This window comes from Python bivittatus, unplaced genomic scaffold (genome assembly GCF_059951505.1).
Source record: "Python bivittatus isolate LINGU-HERP-01145 unplaced genomic scaffold, Pbiv_v1 ctg000610_np1212, whole genome shotgun sequence".
NCBI classification, from domain to species: Eukaryota; Metazoa; Chordata; class Lepidosauria; order Squamata; family Pythonidae; genus Python; species Python bivittatus.
In genome coordinates, this window is record NW_028277088.1 from 38,739,454 (window position 1) to 38,761,459 (window position 22,006).

The 22,006-nt window shown below is 38.8% G+C and overlaps 1 protein-coding gene and 1 long non-coding RNA gene across 15 annotated transcripts in view; one reads left to right on the plus strand and one right to left on the minus strand.

The window, feature by feature from the left end:
• SLC4A7 (solute carrier family 4 member 7) overlaps nt 1-20,020 on the minus strand; it is a 103,861-nt gene extending 83,841 nt beyond the window's left edge. For 8 of the 14 annotated variants that reach the window (XR_015797917.1, XR_015797916.1, XM_088150824.1 and 5 more), the window contains exon 1: nt 19,833-20,019. Coding sequence is in view for 12 of the 14 variants with exons in the window: in XM_088150824.1 (XP_088006950.1) it covers nt 19,833-19,880 (48 nt within the window). In the remaining 2 variants the exon portion in view is untranslated. Of the gene's footprint in view, nt 1-19,832 lie in introns of all 14 variants that reach the window. The other 6 variants (XM_088150829.1, XM_088150831.1, XM_025168108.2 and 3 more) reach the window with 4 other exon arrangements.
• Nucleotides 20,021-20,526: 506 nt separating this feature from the next.
• The window catches only part of LOC148214602 (uncharacterized), a 66,134-nt gene continuing 64,654 nt past the window's right edge, over nt 20,527-22,006 (plus strand). The window contains exon 1 of the long non-coding RNA XR_015797918.1: nt 20,527-20,547. This is a non-coding gene — a long non-coding RNA (uncharacterized LOC148214602). The remainder of the gene's footprint in view (nt 20,548-22,006) is intronic.

Consider the following 22,006-nt stretch of genomic DNA (forward strand, 5'->3'; position numbering starts at 1 on the left):
TTTTCTGTTTCATGCAAAACATCTATAAGGGGCTTCCAGTCAACAGTAAACACAGATATTGTCTTTTCTCTAATCAGGGAAGTCAGTTTAGCCATTTCTGCAAGTTCTAACATCTTCACTAACCATTCCTCCATTAAGGGTACTGCCAAATCTTTCTACTTTTGAGCATACAGTAATCTCGCTGCAGTTCCTGGGTAATTAAAGTTGTCTAAATAATTTGAACTAACCAGGTTATTTTATATGTTCATGTTTCAAAAATCTCTGCAAATTGGAAATAACCATTTTAAAATATGACAACTGTAACATGCTACACAGAGAACATTATTCAGATATTTATCAATGTGACTGATTTCTTGATTTTATCCATGCCCCATTTAAACTACTGGTATTAGCGGTTAGAGTCTAAATAAAAAATGCACTTTTTTCTATTTTTGCCTTGGGATCCATGCTTTTTAAGAGCACATAATTAACAACAGCAACAACAATTTATTAAATTTATATGCTACCCAACTCCCAGAAACTCTGATTGATAACTGATCTGGAATGTTTGTCAACTGTATGCCCTGTTCACGCAGCTTGCTTAACTGGGTCAGTGGAGGGAAGTACTGTGTTGTGGGACACCAAAAAGAGGTCAGTTGTACCATTTAATTAACCCCAAGGGGTTAAAATTAGCTCTAAACAGTAGGGTTGGACCCAGTATCCATTAAAGGCTCCTCTGAGGCAAGCTTGATCTTCCTTCCTCAGCTCCTGGTGCTCTTACTCACAAGGTGCCTGCAATCCCTCTGGGTCCTGCAGGCTTCCTCGTGAGGAGCTGCCTTTCACAGCACACGTGGGTGATCTCTTCAGCTTCTCTTTATCCAGACAAGCTCCGCTGGTCCAGGCTCATTGCCTGGTCACAGTTCCTGGCCTCAGGGTCATCTCCATGTTTTTGGACACGTGTCAGTCCTCCATTTTTTCCACTGGAAGAATAGCTGAAAAAGCAAGCCCCTTCATTGCAGAATTCACTGTCACCTTAGGACAGCACAGAATACTCCACCAAAACACAGACTGAGTGTAGCAGCCAAACCACATCTTTGCCGCTCATTTAATGGGAAAACAGCTAGTGATACCATAAAGCTTTACTAATAATTTCCTAGTGCAAATGCTCAATGGATAAAAGCACTCCCTGGAAAAAAAGTGGGTATGATAAAGTAACTCCAAAACTGACTTGTGATCCAATTGGTGTGACTATGATAATGAGATCTGAATAGATCACTGGCTGAGAATCACCTAAAAATATATTAGCTTGCTTCCTAGAGCCCATCAATAAAAAATTAGATGCAACTCTCTCTCTTGTTCTGGGGACAAGGTTTATATAAGTTGCATCAGTTTAATGTCTCTAGTAAATTACAGAGAATTGGGAAGGGGAACATAATTGTCCTTTAACTCTATATATGTCATTGTCTTATCTATGCTGTTTAAATATAGTTAAGAATAATTAGAAAAGGTACATATTTTAACCTGATTAAGTATTTATTTTTCACTACACTAAGCAGTTTGTCATTTGCAAAACACAGCTTAAGAAGCTTCTATTACAGATTGTTAATTTAGGTGAACAATATCAACAGTGTGACTTGTAGACAGATAATGCAGAACCAGTGAATGTATGAAGTCTGCAGAAAATGAAACAAATGTATTTTATTTTTTATAGAACTAGGTCACCAGCAGAATCACTTTTTGCCATTTCAAACATGGCCTTCCTTTCATCAATGTGACAACATATACTACACTAAACTATTACCACTTGAAATTAGGTACATAATCAGTTCAGCATAATATGTACTAATGAAATTAGATCACGCTCCTCTGAAGCACTATTGATCACATATTCTGAACTCTCCCCTGAAATTACAGTGCAACTCTAGAACACAAAGTATGTGCTCAGAAATTTAAGATCAAATCTGGATATCATACACTGTTTTTCACATTTACAAAATCTATGCATTGAATCTAACACCATACTTGAGAATAAATTGCAATTTTTGAGTGCAATCTTCTCTGACTTGACAGAGGTCAAAGCAAGTCATAAATTGATACTTTAAAACAAAGTCAGCAGTAAAACTTGTTTCTCTCACCACTAAAAAAAAAAAAAGCAAGCCTGTTGACGAAGCATTTTCTACCCCTGTATTTTGTATGATACAAAAATTATACTCCAACACCGCCTTAACAGTGAGGTGTACCCAAGGGTCCCTTCTCTGGCACAGTAAGTGTTCAGAAAGGAGTGCAACAGGGATGTATTCTTGCCCCCTCTCTTTTTAACTTATACATCAATTGTGGACCTTCTTTCATAACTGGGACTTCTATGTTCCTAAGCGAGCAGGGCACAAAATCCCTATACTTCTCTATGTTGATGATGCTGCAATAATTTCACAAACCCTGAAAGGGTTGAAAAGAGCAATGGCAGCAATATTTTGGTACTGCAAACAAAAATCAACTGGTTCCTAATTTTGAAAAATCTAATATTCTGGTCTTTGCTAACAGAAGCAGTCAACAATCCTGGACAGTAGAAGGGCATAAAATAGAGGAGGTTACTGCATTTAAATACCATGGGATGGTTTTCTACTTTAAAGGCACCTAGAATGAACTCCAGAATCATGTAGTGATTAGATCTTCAAGTGCTATAAAGCGCTTCTTCTACACAAGCAGAGGCCAGTGGATTCCTGCAGCATTAAAACTTTTTGAGGTCAAATAATTGGGCCAAATCCTTTATGATGCCCAAGTGGGAATTTACAGTGGGGCAAAAAAGTATTTAGTCAGCCACCAATTGTGCAGGTTCTCCCACTTAAAAAGATGAGAGAAGCCTGTAATTTTCATCATAGGTATACCTCAACTATGAGAGACAAAATGGGGGGAAAAATCCAGAAAATCACATTGTCTGATTTGTAAAGAATTTATTTGCAAATCATGGTGGAAAATAAGTATTTGGTCACCTACAAACAAGCAAGATGTCTGGCTCTCACAGACCTGTAACTACTTCTTTAAGAGGCTCCTCTGTCCTCCACTCGTTACCTGTAGTAATGGCACCTGTTTGACCTTGTTATCATATAAAAGACACCTGTCCACAACCTCAAACAGTCACACTCCAAACTCCACTATGCCCAAGAGCAAAGAGCTGTCGAAGGACACCAGAAACAAAATTGTAGACCTGCACCAGGCTGGGAAGACTGAATGTGCAATAGGCAAGCAGCTTGGTGTGAAGAAATCAACTGTGGGAGCAATAATTAGAAAATGGAAGACATACAAGACTACTGATAATCTCCCTCGATCTGGGGCTCCATGCAAGATCTCACCCCGTGGGGTCAAAATGATCACAAGAACGGTGAGCAAAAATCCCAGAACCACACGTGGGGACCTAAGTGAATGACCTGCAGAGAGCTGGGACCAAAGTAACAAAGGCTACCATCAGTAACACACTATGCTGCCAGGGACTCAAATCCTGCAGTGCCAGATGTGTCCCCCTGCTTAAGCCAGTACATGTCTGGGCCTGTCTGAAGTTTGCTAGAGAGCATTTGGATGATCCAGAATAGGATTGGGAGAATGTCATATGGTCAGATGAAACCAAAGTAGAACGTTTTGGTCTAAACTCAACTCGGTGTGTTTGGAGGAGAGAGAATGCTGAGTTGCATCCAAAGAACACCATGCCTACTGTGAAGCATAGGGTGGAAACATCATGCTTTGGGGCTGTTTTTCTGCAAAGGGACCAGGACGACTGATCTGTGTAAAGGAAAGAATGAATGAATGGGGCCATGTATTGTGAGATTTTGAGTGAACACCTCCTTCCATCAGCAAGGGCATTGAAGATGAAACGTGGCTGGGTCTTTCAGCATGACAATGATCCCAAACACACCGCCCGGGCAACAAAGGAGTGGCTTGGTAAGAAGCATTTCAAGGTCCTGGAGTGGCCTAGCCAGTCTCCAGATCTCAACCCCATGGAAAACCTTTGGAGGGAGTTGAAAGTCCATGTTGCCCAGCGACAGCCCCAAAACATCACTGCTCTAGAGGAGATCTGCATGAAGGAATGGGCCAAAATACCAGCAACAGTGTGTGAAAACCTTGTGAAGACTTACAGAAAACGTTTGACCTCTGTTATATATCCTTTGTTGGCAATGACAAAGTATTGAGATGAACTTTTGATATTGACCAAATACTTATTTTCCACCATGATTTGCAAATAAATTCTTTAAAAATCAGACAATGGGATTTTCTGGATTTTTTTCCCCACTTTGTCTCTCATAGTTGAGGTAAACCTATGATGAAAATTACAGGCCTCTCTCATCTTTTTAAGTGGGAGAACTTGCACAATTGGTGGCTGACTAAATACTTTTTTGCCCCACTGTATGTGAAGAAGGATGCACTGGAATCAGCACAAACAAAATTCTTGAGATCAATCCTTGCTGCACCAATGGAACAGCAAACACCCAGTTAAGGCTTGAGACAGGAATGCCCACAATTCAGGTAAGGGCTGGAGGATAATGATAAATTACTGGCTGAAAATACAATTCTTTCCAATTGCCCTGACCATTCTAGTTTTAATGGATAATTTTCCTTCTCCCTGGAAACAGGCTGTGGAGCAGAAGCTGGCATTGTACAGGTGTTCACCATTTAAGCACCATTCTTAATTTCTTTAGAGTACAACCAAGCCAAACAACTTGTCACCCAAAGAATAAAATATATGGAGTTCCAGGCTGAAATTAATTAATAGGTTGTCCCAACATTACAGAAATTGGATAAACAAGGGCACTTGGGAACCCACAAAATACAAAATCTAACATTCCTCCAGCCTGGGAATAGCATTTTTCAAAACCGGGCATAATATCTTACCACCTGCATTGCTGCAAGGCAGGTACTCCAAAATCCCATCAACCCATGTGGTGACAAGGAGATTGAATCCATTTCTCACATATTATTACCCTGCAAATTCTACAGGGATATTACAGTACTTACATTCTGCCCCAATATGTAAATTCTCAGGAAGGCCAAACAATTTCTAGTGAGTCGTCATCTAGAAGATTTGCAAGCCTTCACTACTTATTCAGTAGCCAGATTTTACTTTTGTGTTATATATTTTTAAATTTTCCTGGTCTTGACAGAATAAACATTACTATAACCACTGCCCCTGTAAATAATTATTGGAAATTGGTAAAAAATCATAATGCAAACCTGCACAACAGGTTTTGTTGAAGAAGAATCTTCAGATATTGAATGGAAAATATATTTGTTTTTCCTTCCTTTCCCTCTCAAATAAATAAATAGATTTTTATTTATTTATCTATTTTTGCAATCTGGATGAAAATAACTTAAACTGTATGCATGTTCCCAGCAAGAATCTGCAAAATTTCAGAAGGACAGGCAGCTATAATGCATTAAAAACAATATAATGCTTTCTTAGTTCTCTGCTAACCTGGTATCAGTGTCACAGAAAATGCAGTAATACAATACTGCATTTTCTGTGACTTTGCAAGTGATTATTCAGTTTCCAAAGCTTCAGACCTCTATCAAACCTCTCTGAACATTTCTGAACACCGAAACACTCCAGTAATATATTATTTTCACATCTCTCTCAAAGCACTGCAGAGAGCCCGGACAACTTCATTCCTTGTGCCATGCTGTGATACTGATCACACAACTGCAGTCTCTCCTCTCCCTTGAGTTTTCATATGGAAAATATAGAATGAAATGTACAAATTTTTGCTAACTGCTTATCTCCTTGGTTTTTCTCTGAATCACTAAGAAAAGTTCAGAGTTAACATCCTAAATATTTCAAATTACACTGATGTGATTAGGATTTTGCCAACCCAGTATTAAATTATTATAATTATTACTAGTAGTAGTAGTATGGCCATCTAACTTAGAGCACAATTCTGGGCAGCTTACAACAACAATAAAACCACAAAACCATAAAACCATAAAAGCCAAAAAACAAAACTAAAAACCCAGCACCTCAGTCATCTTCCTGGGATGTTCCAGCAATCGTCCACAGGCTCCCATCATTCTACCCCAGCACATTGGAAAGAGCTAGATCTTTATGGCTTTCCAGAAGGCTAAAAGGGGGGAGAGTGTTCCAAAGTGTAGGGGCTACCACAAAAAAGGCATGCTTCCTAGGTCTCACTGGATAGAAATATTTCAGAAAAGGGACCTGAAGTGTGCCCACTCTATCCAACCTGGTGGGGCAGGCAGATATCCTCAGATAACAATGAGATATTTTTAATCACAGTAAAAGTACTATAGCAAAAGTTATCAGAGATTCTAATGTTCATTCATAAGATTTAGCTTTAAAACTTGAAAAAGCAATCCTGCATCCAATTATACAATCAATCTATTAGAAATCCTTATCTAAAAGGAGTTTGATAGGCTGTGACCTATTGCTGATCACATTTTAATTTTTTATGTTCATCAAGCAACTTACATTACTTATAAATGACATAAAAGTCATATACAATGCTGTTTCTGTATTATTAGCCAAGTACAATTAGCAAAGTTCAATCTTTTATATTTAAAAGGCGATCCACTTTATATTTAAAAGGTGATCCACTTTCTACAAACACTTCAAGAAAATATACTCAAATGTTCTTATTCTTTGTCTGACATAAAAAGAAAATTAATCCTTTTACAATTATTGGCAACTTGTACTAAAACAGACTGTCAATCTGCTATATGTGATTACTCAGAGGCCTGTCCCACTGAAGTCAATAGAATTTCAAGATAATAGTCTATAAACATAAAATAGCATCAGGTAATTTACTATTTGTCTTCTACATATTATTATATGCTCCAATCAAGACATGGGGACAGTGCCCTCTAGTGAGATTGCTGCTGTATTCCACATTTTTTTTAAAAGGTACATAAACACAAATTCACTTTTCAAGTTAAAACTGATGTTTGGTAAAAATAATATTTATGAAGTTTATATTCAGACACAGTAAACTGAGGCATCTTAGCTGATCTGCTTCCCAGTTTTGCATTTTAAAAAAGGAGAATAAATTTCTGACCTACCAAAAAATGGCACAGGGAGACAAGCAACATTTTTTTTCTGCTTGCTTTATGCAGCATCAGAGCTGTTCATGAGACAATGTTGTCCCCAGCCGAATCTAATCTGGATCCCAGAACAAAAAACTTTTCTAAATAAAAACTAATATAGAAGCCTTCTTTTAGAAGAAGCCCGTTGAAACCTTTATTATCTTTGAATAATATTCTGTTAGTCTTAAGAATTGCTCCTCAGCTCTTCAAACTTGCAAACAACGTAGCCTCCTTAATTTCCTCTATTTTCCTTCTGTTATTCCACATTATATTTCATTTAAAAACTTTTTGCCTTCATCAGCTCAGCTTCACTTATTTCTTAGAGGAGGGATTTGGTTATATCTAGACTTTAAGATACAATTTACACTAACACTTCTTCCATGTGTGAGGCACTGCAACAGTAATCACTTTCCAACATGCAGCTGCAGCTCAGAAGGCATATGACAAATAGAGTAACAAAATATTCTGTTTTATAATGGGAGCATGTGCGCCACACATAACTGTGTAAGAAATAGGAGGTATTAGAAAAGCAACATGTTTTTGGTAAGTGCTAGCACAATGGTCACAGGCTACCACTGTCACGCTTTTAAATTCAAAGTGCTATCTGTAAACTTTAGAGTTGTGTAACATTCAGATTTAAAGCAGGAAAAGAAGTTTTGAATTCAGCTTGGGCATCCTAGTAGTGCCTTGTGGCAACTCCTTAAAGGAGCAGCAATTCTTTCCTGAGCCCACCACATGTAATGGTATGTGGGAATGATCTTGGAAATGAGGAAGAGACATAGCCCAGACAACCATCATGCAAAACGTATCTCAGCCCACAGAAGGAAAAGGGGCACAGGAAGCATTTCAGAAGGGATCCTCCCTAATTTTCTGGAAAGTAAAAATGAAGGAGGAGAGAAATTCTTTCAGAGCTACAAGATTCTGTTACTGTATCATTATAATAAATATAGTGTTAGTACTCATGGTTTGTGCTTCTTGACTGGACTACCTCAAAGGACTGACACCAACAATAGCTGTGTGTCTCAGGAAAATACACATTTGAGATGTTATTGAGGCATCAACAGGTTGCAGCCATGTATCACTGCCTTGTGGCCACCTCCTTAACTTAGACGTGTACTGTACCTGTATGGCTACCACAGCAAGCTCAGAAAAGATACGGTCCTTTAATGAAGTGCTGGTTAAGTGTAACACAGATACATATTCTAGTAAACATATACAGTTTCAAATCATCATTTTTGCACATAAGACAGTTTCAATAGAAATGAACATATGTAGCTCAGGGTTGAACCATGTTGTCCTTGGTGCTCTCTGAGCTTGGTGGTTTGCTGGCAGACATTTCATTACCCAACTAGGTAACATCATCAGTGCTAATGAGTATGGTATTTGCTCCCTGTTTATATATGGTAGCTTGCCCAGCCAGTGTTGGTGGGGGTGTGGTTTTCTCCTTGGTAGTTCCTTGATTAGGGTAATGTTTTCTGCTTGATTGTTTATCTGGCCCTCAAAAACCTAAAGAAAGACCAAACCATCACCATGCTCCCAGCAGACAAAAGCCGAACCATGGTTATAAAGGACAGAACACAATAACTACAGAAAGCCAAAGAAACCCAAAGAGTTATTAGAGAACAAAGAAACTTACATCCCAATAAACACCAACCCAATACAGAAACTGGGCAGCCAGATCAAGGGAACCCTCAACAACCTAACCAAGAAAGGTCAAACCACAAGAGAAGAACAGTTGTGGATTAAAAGCAGCAGACCCATCCTCACACGATTCTACAGATGTCCAAAAATACACAAGACCAACATACCTCTTTGTCCAATTGTATAATTAACAAGGATCCCAATTTACAACATAGCCAAAGAACTTACAAAAAAACTTGGACATCTCACAGAGGAAAGCTAATATTCTATCAATTCCCCACTACAGTGCCTCCAGAAAATCAAAGGCCTAAAAATAGAAGAAGATGAAATTAAGGTTTCATTCAATGTCACAGAATTCTTGATGTCCATAGATCCAGAACTAGTGAAAGAATCCATGGCAGCAGCACTGCACAATATACCCAACCTAGCCAAATACACTAAGACTGAAATATCCAGAATCATGGACCTCATCAGCTTCTGCCTCACTAACTCCTTTCAGTTTGATGGACAGATATACCAACAAATCAGAGGAACACCCATGGGATCACCACTCTTAGGACTCATAGCAGAGACCGTAATGCAGCATCTAGAAACTATTACACTCCCACACATAGAATTAAAAGTATGGTTCAGGTATGTAGACGACACCATCATAATAAAAAAGGAACAATTAGAGAAGACACATGAAACAATCAACAACATCTTCAAAGGAATAAAATTCACAAGGGAAGAAGAAAACAACACATTACCCTTCCTGGATATCCTCAGCAGCACAGGAAATGGTGGCAAATTTTAAATGCAAGTCTATCAAAAAACAACCTCCACTAACCAAGTGCTCCATTGCCAAAGTAACAACCCAACTTCCCACAAGAGGAGCTGTGTAAGAACATTAATCAGATGAGCCAAAACACACTGCAGAAACCTGGAAGACCAGAAAAACAAAACAGACCACCCATACAAATATCTTCCAACAAAATGGATACTCATACAACTTTATCAAAAAATGCCTGACCAATCAACCCACTACAGCACAACCAACATATGCTATGAAAAGGATAACATTGCCATACATCAAAAACATCTCAGAAACCACCAACAGACTATTACAACTATACAACATCACCATAGCACACAAACCAACTAAAGTCCTCCAAAACATCTTAAGTAAACCAAAAGACCCAGTAGCCCAAGAAGAAACAACAAGATTCATCAACAACATATAGTGTAAGGCAGGGGTCGGGAACCTTTTTGTCTGAGAGTGCCATGAACGCCATATATTTTGAAATGTAATTCCGTGAGAGCCATACAATATGTTTAAAACTAAATACAAGTAAATGTGTGCATTTTATGTAAGACCAACACTTTTAAAGTACAATAAGTCTCTGAATTCTTTTTAATAACGTTGTTATGCTGTTGCTAACCAATGATGAATAAAGTACTTCTTACCATTAATGCGACTTCTGGTGCTGCATGGTTTTGCTGATGGCTTTGTAGTCTGGTTGATACGTGGGTGTAGCTGGTGGGATGGACCCTTACAGGCCGTCAAGGAGGTTAGGCCCAAGCCAGGGGCTCGATTTTCGGCCACTGGTGGAAAGCGGCACCATGCCTGAAATATGTCTCGTACCTCGTTGGGGCCACAAACAGGGGGCCAGCCCAAAATGAGGACTCACCCAACAGCAGGGGCAGCGGAAGCAGGATGCAAAGCGGTGCACCCGGATCGCATTCGCGTGGGCCGCCGACGGGAGCTAGGCCGAAGCCGGGGCCTCGATTTGCGGCTGCCTGCGGAGGACGATGCGGCTCCAGGCCCGTTTGGCCACAGATGCTGCGGGGCAAAGTAGGGTGAGTCCAAAGGATGCTGGATGCGGATCCGATGCGGAGAAGGGCGTGGCCTGCGCTCGGCGGATAGAAGTCGTGTTCTAAGCCTTACCCCGTTATTTTTTTTATTAAAGATTTGGCAGCGAGCCAGATGCAGCCATCAAAAGAGCCACATCTGGCTCGCGAGCCATAGGTTCCCAACCCCTGGTGTAAGGACTCTAACAGCCACTGTGTAGGACAGCAGGCAGAAGACTAGCAGAGTGGATCCATGAACACCAACTAGCGGTCAGAAAATACAATGAAAACTCCTTAGTTTCAGCTGGAAACTGTCAGCATCTTAAACCAAGCCAAACCCAAAAATGCTAGGGAATTCCTGGAAGCTTAGCATTCAGACAAATCATCAATAGACACATAGAAATAAACCATATTTATATACCATTTAAAAGAGATAACAAAAAACTAAGAAGGAAACAAAAAAAGACCAGAACACATCCCCTCCAGCAACCAACACCCAAATAAGCAGGGATTAACATCAAACAATCAAGCAGAAAACAATACCCTAATCAAGGAACTACCAAGGAGAAAACCACACCCCAACACTGGCAGGGCAAGCTACTGTATATAAACAGGGAGCAAACCCCACACTCATTAGCACTGATGATGTTACCCAGTGAGGTAATGAAACATCTGCAAGCAAACAACCAAGGTCAGAGAACACCAAGGACTCCACAAGACACTGTTTGTTTTTGAACATCCTTCCTTAGCTATCAATTTCTTCCTGGAAACAACTTGGTGCTTAACTTTCTCTCTATAAAATGTCTATTCTCTAATTGATTTCATAAATAAATCTGATCAGCAAATCAGATCTAAATTTCTTCTAGTCAATTTCACAATGCTTACTGTATTTGATTTCCTTTTTATGTAAGTAGAATACACCTTTCACTAACAGCATATTAAAAGTAACATGATAGTGTTGCAACTTTGAAATACGCTGCACTTACCAGACTACAAAAGCTGTACTTGCCCAAAAGATTTGTCATAAAGCAGCCGAAAAAAACTGATTTTAGAGAAAAATTGTGAGTTCCAAAAATGAGACAGGTGATATACAGTTAGAAAATAGCGCATACAAGAAGGTATGCCAAATCTTTTTTTTTTTTTTTTCAATTTCTCACAGTAAAAGGATGGGAACTGTGGAATTTCCAAGGATTGTTTAGGAAACTGGTATCTTCTAATTAGTTCACAAATTATTTGAAGTTAAGGATGAAGAGTAACTCACTATTATTTAAAGAATAAATAATACAGTAATATCTCAGTTCATGAACGCTTCTGTTCACAAACAATTCGGTTCACAAACAGCAGCGTTCACAAAATTTTGCTTCCATTCACAAACTCCGCATTGGGTGACAAACACGACCCGCGGCCAACTTCCCTGCTCTGACACGTGGTCATGGCTTCCTCTAGGCAAGATCGCTGTCGCAGACAGACACTTGCTGTGAACCTTTTTGGTGTCGCCTCAGGCAAGGTTAGTGTTCTCTCTCTTTATACTGTACTGTACTGTACTTTGTTTCATATTTTTGTGATTAAAAAAGAAATACATATGGTTCAGAATGGATTAACCTTATTTACATTGAACCTTATGGGAAAATTTTATTCGGTTGGCGACCAATTCAGTTGGCGACCACGTTCGTAGGGGTCAGAGTGGATTAACCTTATTTACATTGAACCTTATGGGGAAATTTGATTCGGTTCACGACCAATTCCGTTCGCGACCAGAATCGTGGAACGAATTAAGTTTGTGAACCGAGGTACCAATGTACTTTATAACAAAAATAGTTAAGGTCTCCAAAAGAATACTTCCAGGATGTTTCTTAACATCAGTTACTAGGGAAGATTGGCTTTAATTTGCTCTTGCCTTTGTATTCTGCTTATGCATCCTTGTTAGACATATTTTTGAGAATAAACTATCATAAAACTAGCTTGTCAAAAGTGGATTTCTAAAGGAAAATAGTATCAGGGGAATAGGCTGGAGTATGCATAGGCTACACTATGAGGCAACAGAAACAGTTACAGAATATAATAGTCATGTAGAACTGCTCCTATTTATTTTTAGAGTGAACTCTTTGAAATCATCAGATTTAGAATTAGTCACAAACTTTAAGATAAAATTAATGCATATCATATCATATACCTACTTATGAATCCCACATCACAACTTCTGTTTCCATAATTTTATATTATCTATAAATATATATGTAATTATTTATAAATAATCAGTAAGATTACATAAAACTCAGTTAAGGTGTAGCATAACATAATATCAAGACCAATAAAATATTATTATGGCAAGTCTTTTTGCAAGAGATGTCTTGTTTAGGCAGTCAGCTAGAAAGTATCATAGTTATTTTCACTATTTAGAAACAGAATACAGGTAGTCCTCATTAGCGACCACAATTGGGACTGGCAACTCCATCACTAAGCAAAGCAGTCATTAGGTGGGAAATCACATAATTGCAACTATGCTTTTCTTTTCCCCACTGCCCTACCCTTTGGAATGTTCACCCTGGCAGCACTGGGATAGCTGGCTCAAAACTGACAAGAGTAATCAGTTTCATACCTTTGGCTTTTGTTTGCCTTCTCAACACTCCCCCACCCTTTCGAATGCTCACCCTGGTGCTGGGATATTTAACAAGAAAGGAATATTTGTATTTACATTTATTGGAGAGGATGGGATTACAACAGAGTAAGCAGACACACAATGAAGAATACACATCAAAAGCAATGTGCTTGTACTGGCAGCCACAAGCGCGCTACACAAACACCCCGCTGTACTCCCCATTGTGTGCCTGCTTATTCTCCTGTAATCCCTTCCTCTCCAATCTCTCCGCTCTGTGAGGCGGGGGGGGGGGAGAAAAACAGCAAGTCAGGTACAGGACAATGTATACTGACTGTAATGGTGATCATGTGATTGAGGAATGCTACGAAGTTCATAAATGAGGGCATTGGTCATAAAGTTTTTTCAGCACCATCATAACTTCAAATGGTCACAGAACGTGGCAGTCAGTAAGCAAGGATTACCCGTAAATCTTTTAGGTTTATTATATTTAAATTGGAGAAAGCAAGATTCTAATTTCAAACAGCCTTAAAGAGGAAGCAAGAAATATAAAAACAGAAGAAATTTCAAGCCAAAATATGCTGAGCACCTATACAACTTTATTAACATTGACTTAGGAAAGAATTATGAAATATTGCCTGCTTATAACTCTGTGTGTGTGTGTAGCAATACCATTTTAAAACAAGTATACTATAACAAATGGCAACCACCTTATGTCCACAGTGTTTTGATGATTTTTCTGGATTCTATAGTATCTTGTGCATAATATGAACATATGCATAAGATAGCGAACATATGTACTATGAAGTCAAAGCAAGAGCAAGTAGAAAATAATTCTCAGATTCACTATTCAAATGATACTTTGTTAAAAAAAACCAAGAATTATATAGCACTGCTTGAATATACATAGTTATTTTCTTTTTAGGATAGTCATATGTTCATTACATTTTCATCTTAAGTTACTATGTTATGATGAAAAATATAGAAAGCCATTACTTTTTGAAAATTTAACTATAAGCATGCTGATTCAAATCAAAGCTAAATGTAAACGTTAAGGTTCTGCAATAAAATCTGGATCCTTCATCCTTATCCAGTAATAGACTGCTTCAAAATCAGAGTATATACAATATATCAGGTCTATTAATGCTAGGATTTTATTTGCAGATGACATTCTCTTGTTTATTTCTAAACCTCATACTACTATTCCAGTGTTGATGCAAATGATAGATGCCTTTAGTAAAATAGCAGGATTCTCTATTAACTGGTCCAAATTGGAATTGGATTACTCAAATATCAATTCCGTATTTGTACCGAATCTATTAAATATTTAGGTACATCTATACCAAAGGTTATAACTCAGTAACATGTAATATAAAATATACAGAGGTTTCTTCAGATATCAATAGATCGGAGTCATTAAACCTCACTTTTTGGGGAAAGGTGAACACTCTCAAAATGAATATTATTCCCAGATTCATTTATATTCTGAGAGGAATTCCAGTTTGGAAATATCTGGAAAATATTTTCAGAAAATAAATTGTTTAGAAAATTTCTATGGGGTTCTTCAATACCAAGAATACTGTATCTTTACAGTAAATGCAATTATCAATTGAGGGAGAAGTTGGTATTCCAAATCTGGAGCTATATCATAATGCTTATCTATTGTCAAGTATTAACTACTGGAAGCCAACAAGTGGTGATAATTTTCCAATCTGGGCAACTTTGGAATATATACATATAACACCTTTGGTTGGATGGACAGTATTAGGATTAAAATACACTAAAACTCTAATATGTGTGGAAACAATTTTGTCAGTTAGAAAGCTATGGAAAGTAATGTCTAATAAGAAAAAATTTGACTCTTTTTCCCATGCCAAACTGACTTTATGGGGAAACCCAACTTTAAAAGTTATAAAAAAGATGATGATATGGAAAAATTGGATGGAAGCGGAGATATTGACTTTGGACCAACTGATAGATGACGAAGATGAATTTTTAACGTATGCTAAGAGATAAACATCATCAATCAGATATACCCCAATGGCAATATTTACAACTACAACATTTGTTAACAACTTTGTTTGGACCAGCAGCATTTTCAGCTTCTGAGACACCTGAGATATTAGAACAACTTGTTAAATCCTTTAAAACTAAAAAATCTATTAGTTTGTATAGATATTTGTTATCAATAAATCAATTTGATATGCAAATACTGAGGTATGAGTGGAATAAAGAATTGGAGGTTTCTGTATTGCCTAGACAATGGGACAGTGCCTTAACTTCTATAGCAAGAGCGTCAATGGTCCTTAAACTATCACTTATACAACAAAAAATAATATTTAGAATTTATTGGACTCCACTACATTTGTATAGAAAAGGATTGTCAAAAACAGCATTTTGTTGGAGATGTAATAAGGACAATGGCTCTTTAAGACATACATTTTTACAATGTCCTATACTTATTAAGTTTTGGGAGAAAGTAGTAGAAAATGCTAAAATTTTCAGAGGATAATATTCTTTTGAAGTATATACCTAGTACATGGAACTTGACAACCAGACAATGTAAATGGATTCTCTGTGCCCTTACTATGGCCAAAAGACTGATACTGCAACATTGGAGAGATAAGTGTACGGTCCCATTTAGTCAAGACCTGATTACACTTGCTACTTTTGAGCAGATTGCCTATAAATGTAGACAATCTGTTGTATGGACAAGCATAATGAAATATGGGACTCATTTATACAAAATACACTGGGTTAAAAAAAACAGGATAGTCATATAACTCTATTAGAAATATATATGTACTTGAATAACATTTGTATTTGATAAGCATATATGGAATTGTAACTGTGTACTATTATGATATATTAACTTTTTTGTTGTATTTTTTCACTTTTATGTTAAAGCACTTTTATGTATTTTCTTTTTTCATAATTAAAAAAATTAATTAAAATTAATTTTAAAATGCTAGGATTCCATTTAAATTAGAATCTCTAGTGTCTCCCATGTTCAACAAAACAGAAAGGTATAAAAGCACAATAACTTTCTTTTGACAGCATGTTCATCTCTTTCTTCTCTTCATCTATTTCAGATAACTTAAGATGGAGTAGGGAGAGAGAAAAGCATAAATTGTATAGGCCATGGGAAAAATCATTCCATCTCTCTCATATCCAGGAGCCATCTGGCGAAGCTAACTGCAAACTGGGAAAATACATGCATATACATGGATGATCGGGGCAAATCAGGGAGACCTTTAAGTGGGCTCCACTGGTTAATGTGATGTTGGTTACTTGGCACCAAAATGCATGGAGCATGTATGTGAGGCTTGCTTCACCTGTTAATGTCCTTCAGTAGAACAAATTTCATTGAAGAATTCAGTATGCCACAGATGTAGGTTGTATAATATGTAGGATCCTATATGTTTATAATTTAGCATTGCTTTCTAACAAATGACAGAATGCACTAGTGTTTAGGTATCTGTAGGATGTTACTATAATGTTACTGTTTGATAAAACTTTACTTTCATACATAAATTATCTTCCAAACAGGGATTATTAAAAATACACACTAGTAAAAATATGAAACTGGAAAAATACATTGTGAAAGCAAGAAAACAAGGACCTTAACAGGTGGTATTTGCATGTGAAGACCTTCTAAAAAGAATACTATGCACTATCTACAAACTTTTAAAGGTATTTGTAGTACTAGGAGGAAAGTACCAGAATGTTTATTCATTTTACAACAGATATATATCACCTCAATCAGACCGACTCTTGGAGGTAAACAGAGCAAACCAAAACACAGAATATTACAAAGCAATCAAAAACTACAATAATCAGCAATCACAATAATATTGGAAATAAATAATAGATGGACACCTACAATCAGTGTAGGCTCCAAAGGTCCATTGAAACAAGATGATTTTAAGAGCCTTCTTAAAGAGACAGTATGTTCCACAGAAGGGTGGGGTAGGGGGAAAGAGTAAGTATGATCATATGTGAATGGTCAGAAGAGGTTGATCAGAGAGCAGTGTCTTAAAATAAAAACAAGGCAACTAGTAAATATTCCACTTTTAAATAAACTACAACTAACTGTAGAGTTAAATAGTGCACAAGAAATCTATATCCATTTTATTATGTAAGCATTTTAATTAGCATAAATTAGTGCTCTTTTTGCCACAGACAAGAAAACGGGCTGGAGCCACTACCACCTTTAGTGACCTTTAAGAATTCAAAAGCTGCAAAGTTATTCCTGCAAGTATATTTTGAACAGTAAACAAAGTCCAATGTGCAAATGAAAAATTAAACTTAGCCCAATGAGACAATAACTGAAGCAGTGGGAAAAGGGCAAGGAAATCCACTTTTGCTAAAACCATCACAGAACAAATAATATGGTCAAACTTTCATTCCTCTCTTCTCAATATACAACTTTTCACTGAGTAACATTCAGTCTTCTCAGACACTTAGCTTTGTAATATTCAGAGGAGGCAAAGAGGAGCTAAAAGTGTATACATGAAAGCAGTCCAAATACAATAACACTTAAACCCTCCTAAGTGAGTACTGAAGGATTTCTTCCGTAAGAAAAGCTATGGTAAACTACCAGAAGAATCACACATAATTTTCCCCAAAACATTATGTTAAATTGTTCTCTTCACACAGTATACCATTTTAGGGAGGGGAATAAGAGGGAAACTAGCCCAAATGCAGTCCAAAAGTATCCTCCCGTTTTACTATGGTCAGTATCACAAGAATATAAGGCCTGATTCACAATAAAGCCTTGCTATTAGGCATTTCAGGGAAATACAAAGTTATTCAAAACTTCCAGCCATATGTGGAGTCCAGAAGCCATCTCTGTTGCACCGCTTCTGGGGACCCCACTGTTTAAAGAGGGGTTTAAATGAGCTCTTGCCTGAGAACCATAAACCCTAGGAAACAGAGATGTGCACAACATTTCAAATTTAAATTGTTTCAAATTCAAAATGCATATTTTGAATTCAAAGCACATCCAAAATGAACCATGCAACCTGTTTTGAATGCAAAACATTTTACACTAGAAACAATAGTTTCCAACTCAAAATAAGATGCTCTGAGTTCAAAATAATCTGAATTATAAACATTTCATGCATTTAGATAGGAATTTTAAGGTATTGCTTGGATACGGTTGCAAGAACACCAAGCCAAACATCAGAGCCTGCAAGATCTGACCGGGTATTATTTAAACTGCTTTTCTGGGCCACTGTGATGTTATCCAAAATGTTTGCGCACCATCTTTTGCATTATGAGTAATGCGTATTGAGGTTAAAGCTACTGGTTAGCTTGTTTATTAATATAGATCATGGAGTAGGAAAAATAACAGTAAAAAAGGCATGTACAGCAGAGTGTTTGTTTGCTTATCATCCTGTCAGAAAAGCTTTCCAGTACCTAGTGCCCATTTTTACCACCCAATTAAGTTAGATTAATTGCCAAAGCATAGCCTCAAGAAACCTTGGCAATGAACTCAAGGTTAACATTAGGACATGTGGCAGAAACTCAACAAAAACTTCACCTAAACTGAGTTCCCCCCCCCCCCAAAAATCACACTTCCTCAAAAAAAAAGAAGAAAAAAACCCAGAAGTATTACTGAACAGGCATGTGTCTGCTTCATTTCAACTGCAGTCTCAAACGGAAGTAAAGGGAATCACTGTTATATTATCCCTTGATGACCACCTCCATAAATACCGGCAATGAAAAGGGCCTAGAAACAGCACATCATTTCCTTGAGCTCCACATGACAGCGAGCTCTGAGGACAAAAGAACTGGCAAGCCATGTGTTTGCACTCCCAAAGGGAGTTAAACGGTAAAGAACAGGGGAGCAGAGCCTCACAAGCAGACATTGCAACTGCCTCCAGAGATTCACCTATATAGTTGTACTCCAGCCCACAACATACACCAGGTTTGATCTTACAATCCGCTCACTGTCCTCCTTTACCTTGCTTGACACTCTTCAATGTGTACTGTGGTCTGAAATGAGCGTGTGGGATGGAAGAGGCTGAGGGAGAGAAAGAGCGAGCGAGCCGGGCGGGGAACAAAGAACCCAAGCTCCCTCTCTGGCCTGTCCTCACCATATCTAGGGCTCGGCCTAAACAAAAGCAACGAACAGGAGGCCAGGAGCTGCTGTAAAAAGAAAAGTCTCTCTCACGCGTACACAGAAACAGGAAACGAGCAACTGGGGCATGAGAAGATGCTGACGAGAAATATTTCGCCCAGAGGAAAGGGAAGAATTACACTAGAATTACACGGACGGCTGCTCAGATTAGCCTAACCAGCCCTGAACTTACTGGGCGGCAACAATACTGTTATTTTGGGCTCTGGGTGCACGCTCTGTTGCCTGGAGATGAACCAAGCAAGGGAGAAGAACGAATGAGGGCAAACTCTTCCGCAACCCTCTCCACATGGCTCCAGGACTGACACCTGTGACAGACAGAGACCGAGAGCACGAACGCCGAGCTTTGGGTTACCTCCGCGGCATTAAGCGCCCGGCAGCGGCGCTTCCTCACGGCAGCCGGGCGAGGGAAGAGACCCCGAGCTCCGCCCCCACAAAGGGGAGCAGCGGCGGCGGAGGCGGCGGCGACCGCAAAGCCCCGGGTGAGAGGAAAGCGGGAAAGGGGGCGCCTCCCTTCTGTCTCCCCAACTTTTTCCCCGCCTCCGCCTCCTCCCCGCGCTGAATTACCGTTGTGAGTAGCGGTCTCATCTGCTCCCCGGCCCGCTCCTCCTCCATGGCGCGCCCGAGACTGACGGCGCTGGGAGTCGAAGTCCGCGCTCGCTGCCTGACTACGTCGGGTGAGGAAAAGGAAACGCCGCGGCTCCGGCAACAACGAGGCTTTGACTCGAACGCCCGCTCCTGCTCTTGCCAGACCCTAGCCGGCTCGCGCCTAGCCACGCCCTTCGGCCGCCCGATTGGCAGCAGGCCTAACCAATCGCCGCGAGAATGCGGCTCCTCCTCTACGGGAAAAAAGGCGCTGAGAGACGAGGCGGTTCTGTGGAGGCGGGAGGGCAGAAGGGACTTTCGGAGGGTAAAGGGATTAAAACACGACCTTTCTCTGTGCTCAAGGGGAGCCTCTTCAGGTGACGGTGGTTTTCTCTGCTGCTTAGAAATAGAAGTCCCGCGGACCGGACGGGATTTTTTTCCCCCGGTGCCGAGAACCGAGCAGGGGGAGAGGAGCTAAGCCAAAGGAGAGCTTCCAGGCGGGGCTTTTAGGGTGCAATCGCCTTCCTTTGGGAACGGGGCCCGAACTCTGGGGCTGTGCTTCCACGACATGCTGCCCCACAAACCGTCCGACCCTATTTTACCTTTCTGTCTTAGGGGCACCTAGCCTGTGGGGTTAGTTGATGGCTCAGGGTTTCCTGAGAAGCCAGAACATTTAATGGAATCAAACATGGCTAAGGTAACCATAACTATTGTTTGAAAATAGCCAGCACTTTTGGATCATTCGCTCAGGTTATTGCAATCTGCATGCACCTTTGGTCAAGTTCAGATCAGTAAGGATAGGGCCTCTTATGCGAAATTTCAGCCAGAGAGACTGGTCCAAAGTCACCAAGTGAGTTTGTTTAAAAAAAAAAAAAAAAAACTGAGGGCATATGCTGCAGGTTTTGCTTCCTGGGTCAAGACACTGGGAAACTTTTTTTTCCCTAGCAACTGTGGTTGGGAAATGATGGAGGGGGTCACAAAAAGGTAGTTTGAGATTCTGAGCTTTTCCACCCCTTGGGTCTGTAAAAATGTTGGGCTTAGTCAGATTTACGAATAACTCTTTTGGGCAGGAAAGATTGTTTCCTGCGCATAGTTGTAGATAAGCCATCTCAGACTGTTTTCTTTTCTTAAAACAGCATTAAGCAGAGTTTGAATAAAACTGAACATTAGGTAATATGCTAATTTATATTTTAAAACTTTAAGCAAGTCTGCCTTTGAACTGGAGTAACTGGCAAATGTATGACACTTTAAGAGTGATTAGATAGATATTTAAAAATATATTCCACTGATGGTTGGCCTTTATATCCAAGGAAGCATGCAAAGAATTGTAGCCTTTCATTATGAGATAAAGCCTTCTGTGACAGTAAATTCTTTGTGAACTCATTTACATGATACATTGGCTTGACAGCAAATATATCTTTGAATACCCATTACTTTCACCCATAAGTGAATTTGGCTAACAAATAATATACAATATTATTTACAAAATAATATACAAAAAAATAAACAAGCTTAACATGATTTCTTCCATTGCAATTAAAACCTTACCTTTGTTTGATTAGCTGCATCTCCCCCTAAACAGAGGCAGTAAGAGCATGGAGGGTTATGGTTTAGTGAGACATGAACTGTTTTATTTGGATACTTTTAAACAATATTTCAGTATACACATCAAAGCCTTCTCCTCTATAATGAACCAAACTCATATCGTAGAGCAATTATTAGTGTTTACTCTGACTGCAAGTGTATCTCAGATGTGACCAGATTCTTCACCAGCCCTTTTTACTGCATGTTTATAAATAAAAATAAAATATGTGACTATTTGTGTATAGAATACATGTTCTTCAGTGACACATTCTCTATCCCATGATCATTCTCTTCTCTTTTCAAATAAGTATTAATTTGTATTAATGTCAACCTTTCTTCCAGGAACACAGTTAAAGTATAACCACCAAAAAGACCTTTTTAGGTGTGGTACATGATATTGATCTACGTAGGAAATAAATTTACTCATGTTAGGAAATACAAGATGTACAGTATGTTCTGTAGCTTATTAACAGTAATTTCATGGCTTATCACAGGTGAACCTCAGTTCCTATTTAAAATTACCAGTCCAGGACATATAATGTTATATTCTCAGTGATCTTCCTTGCTAAGGA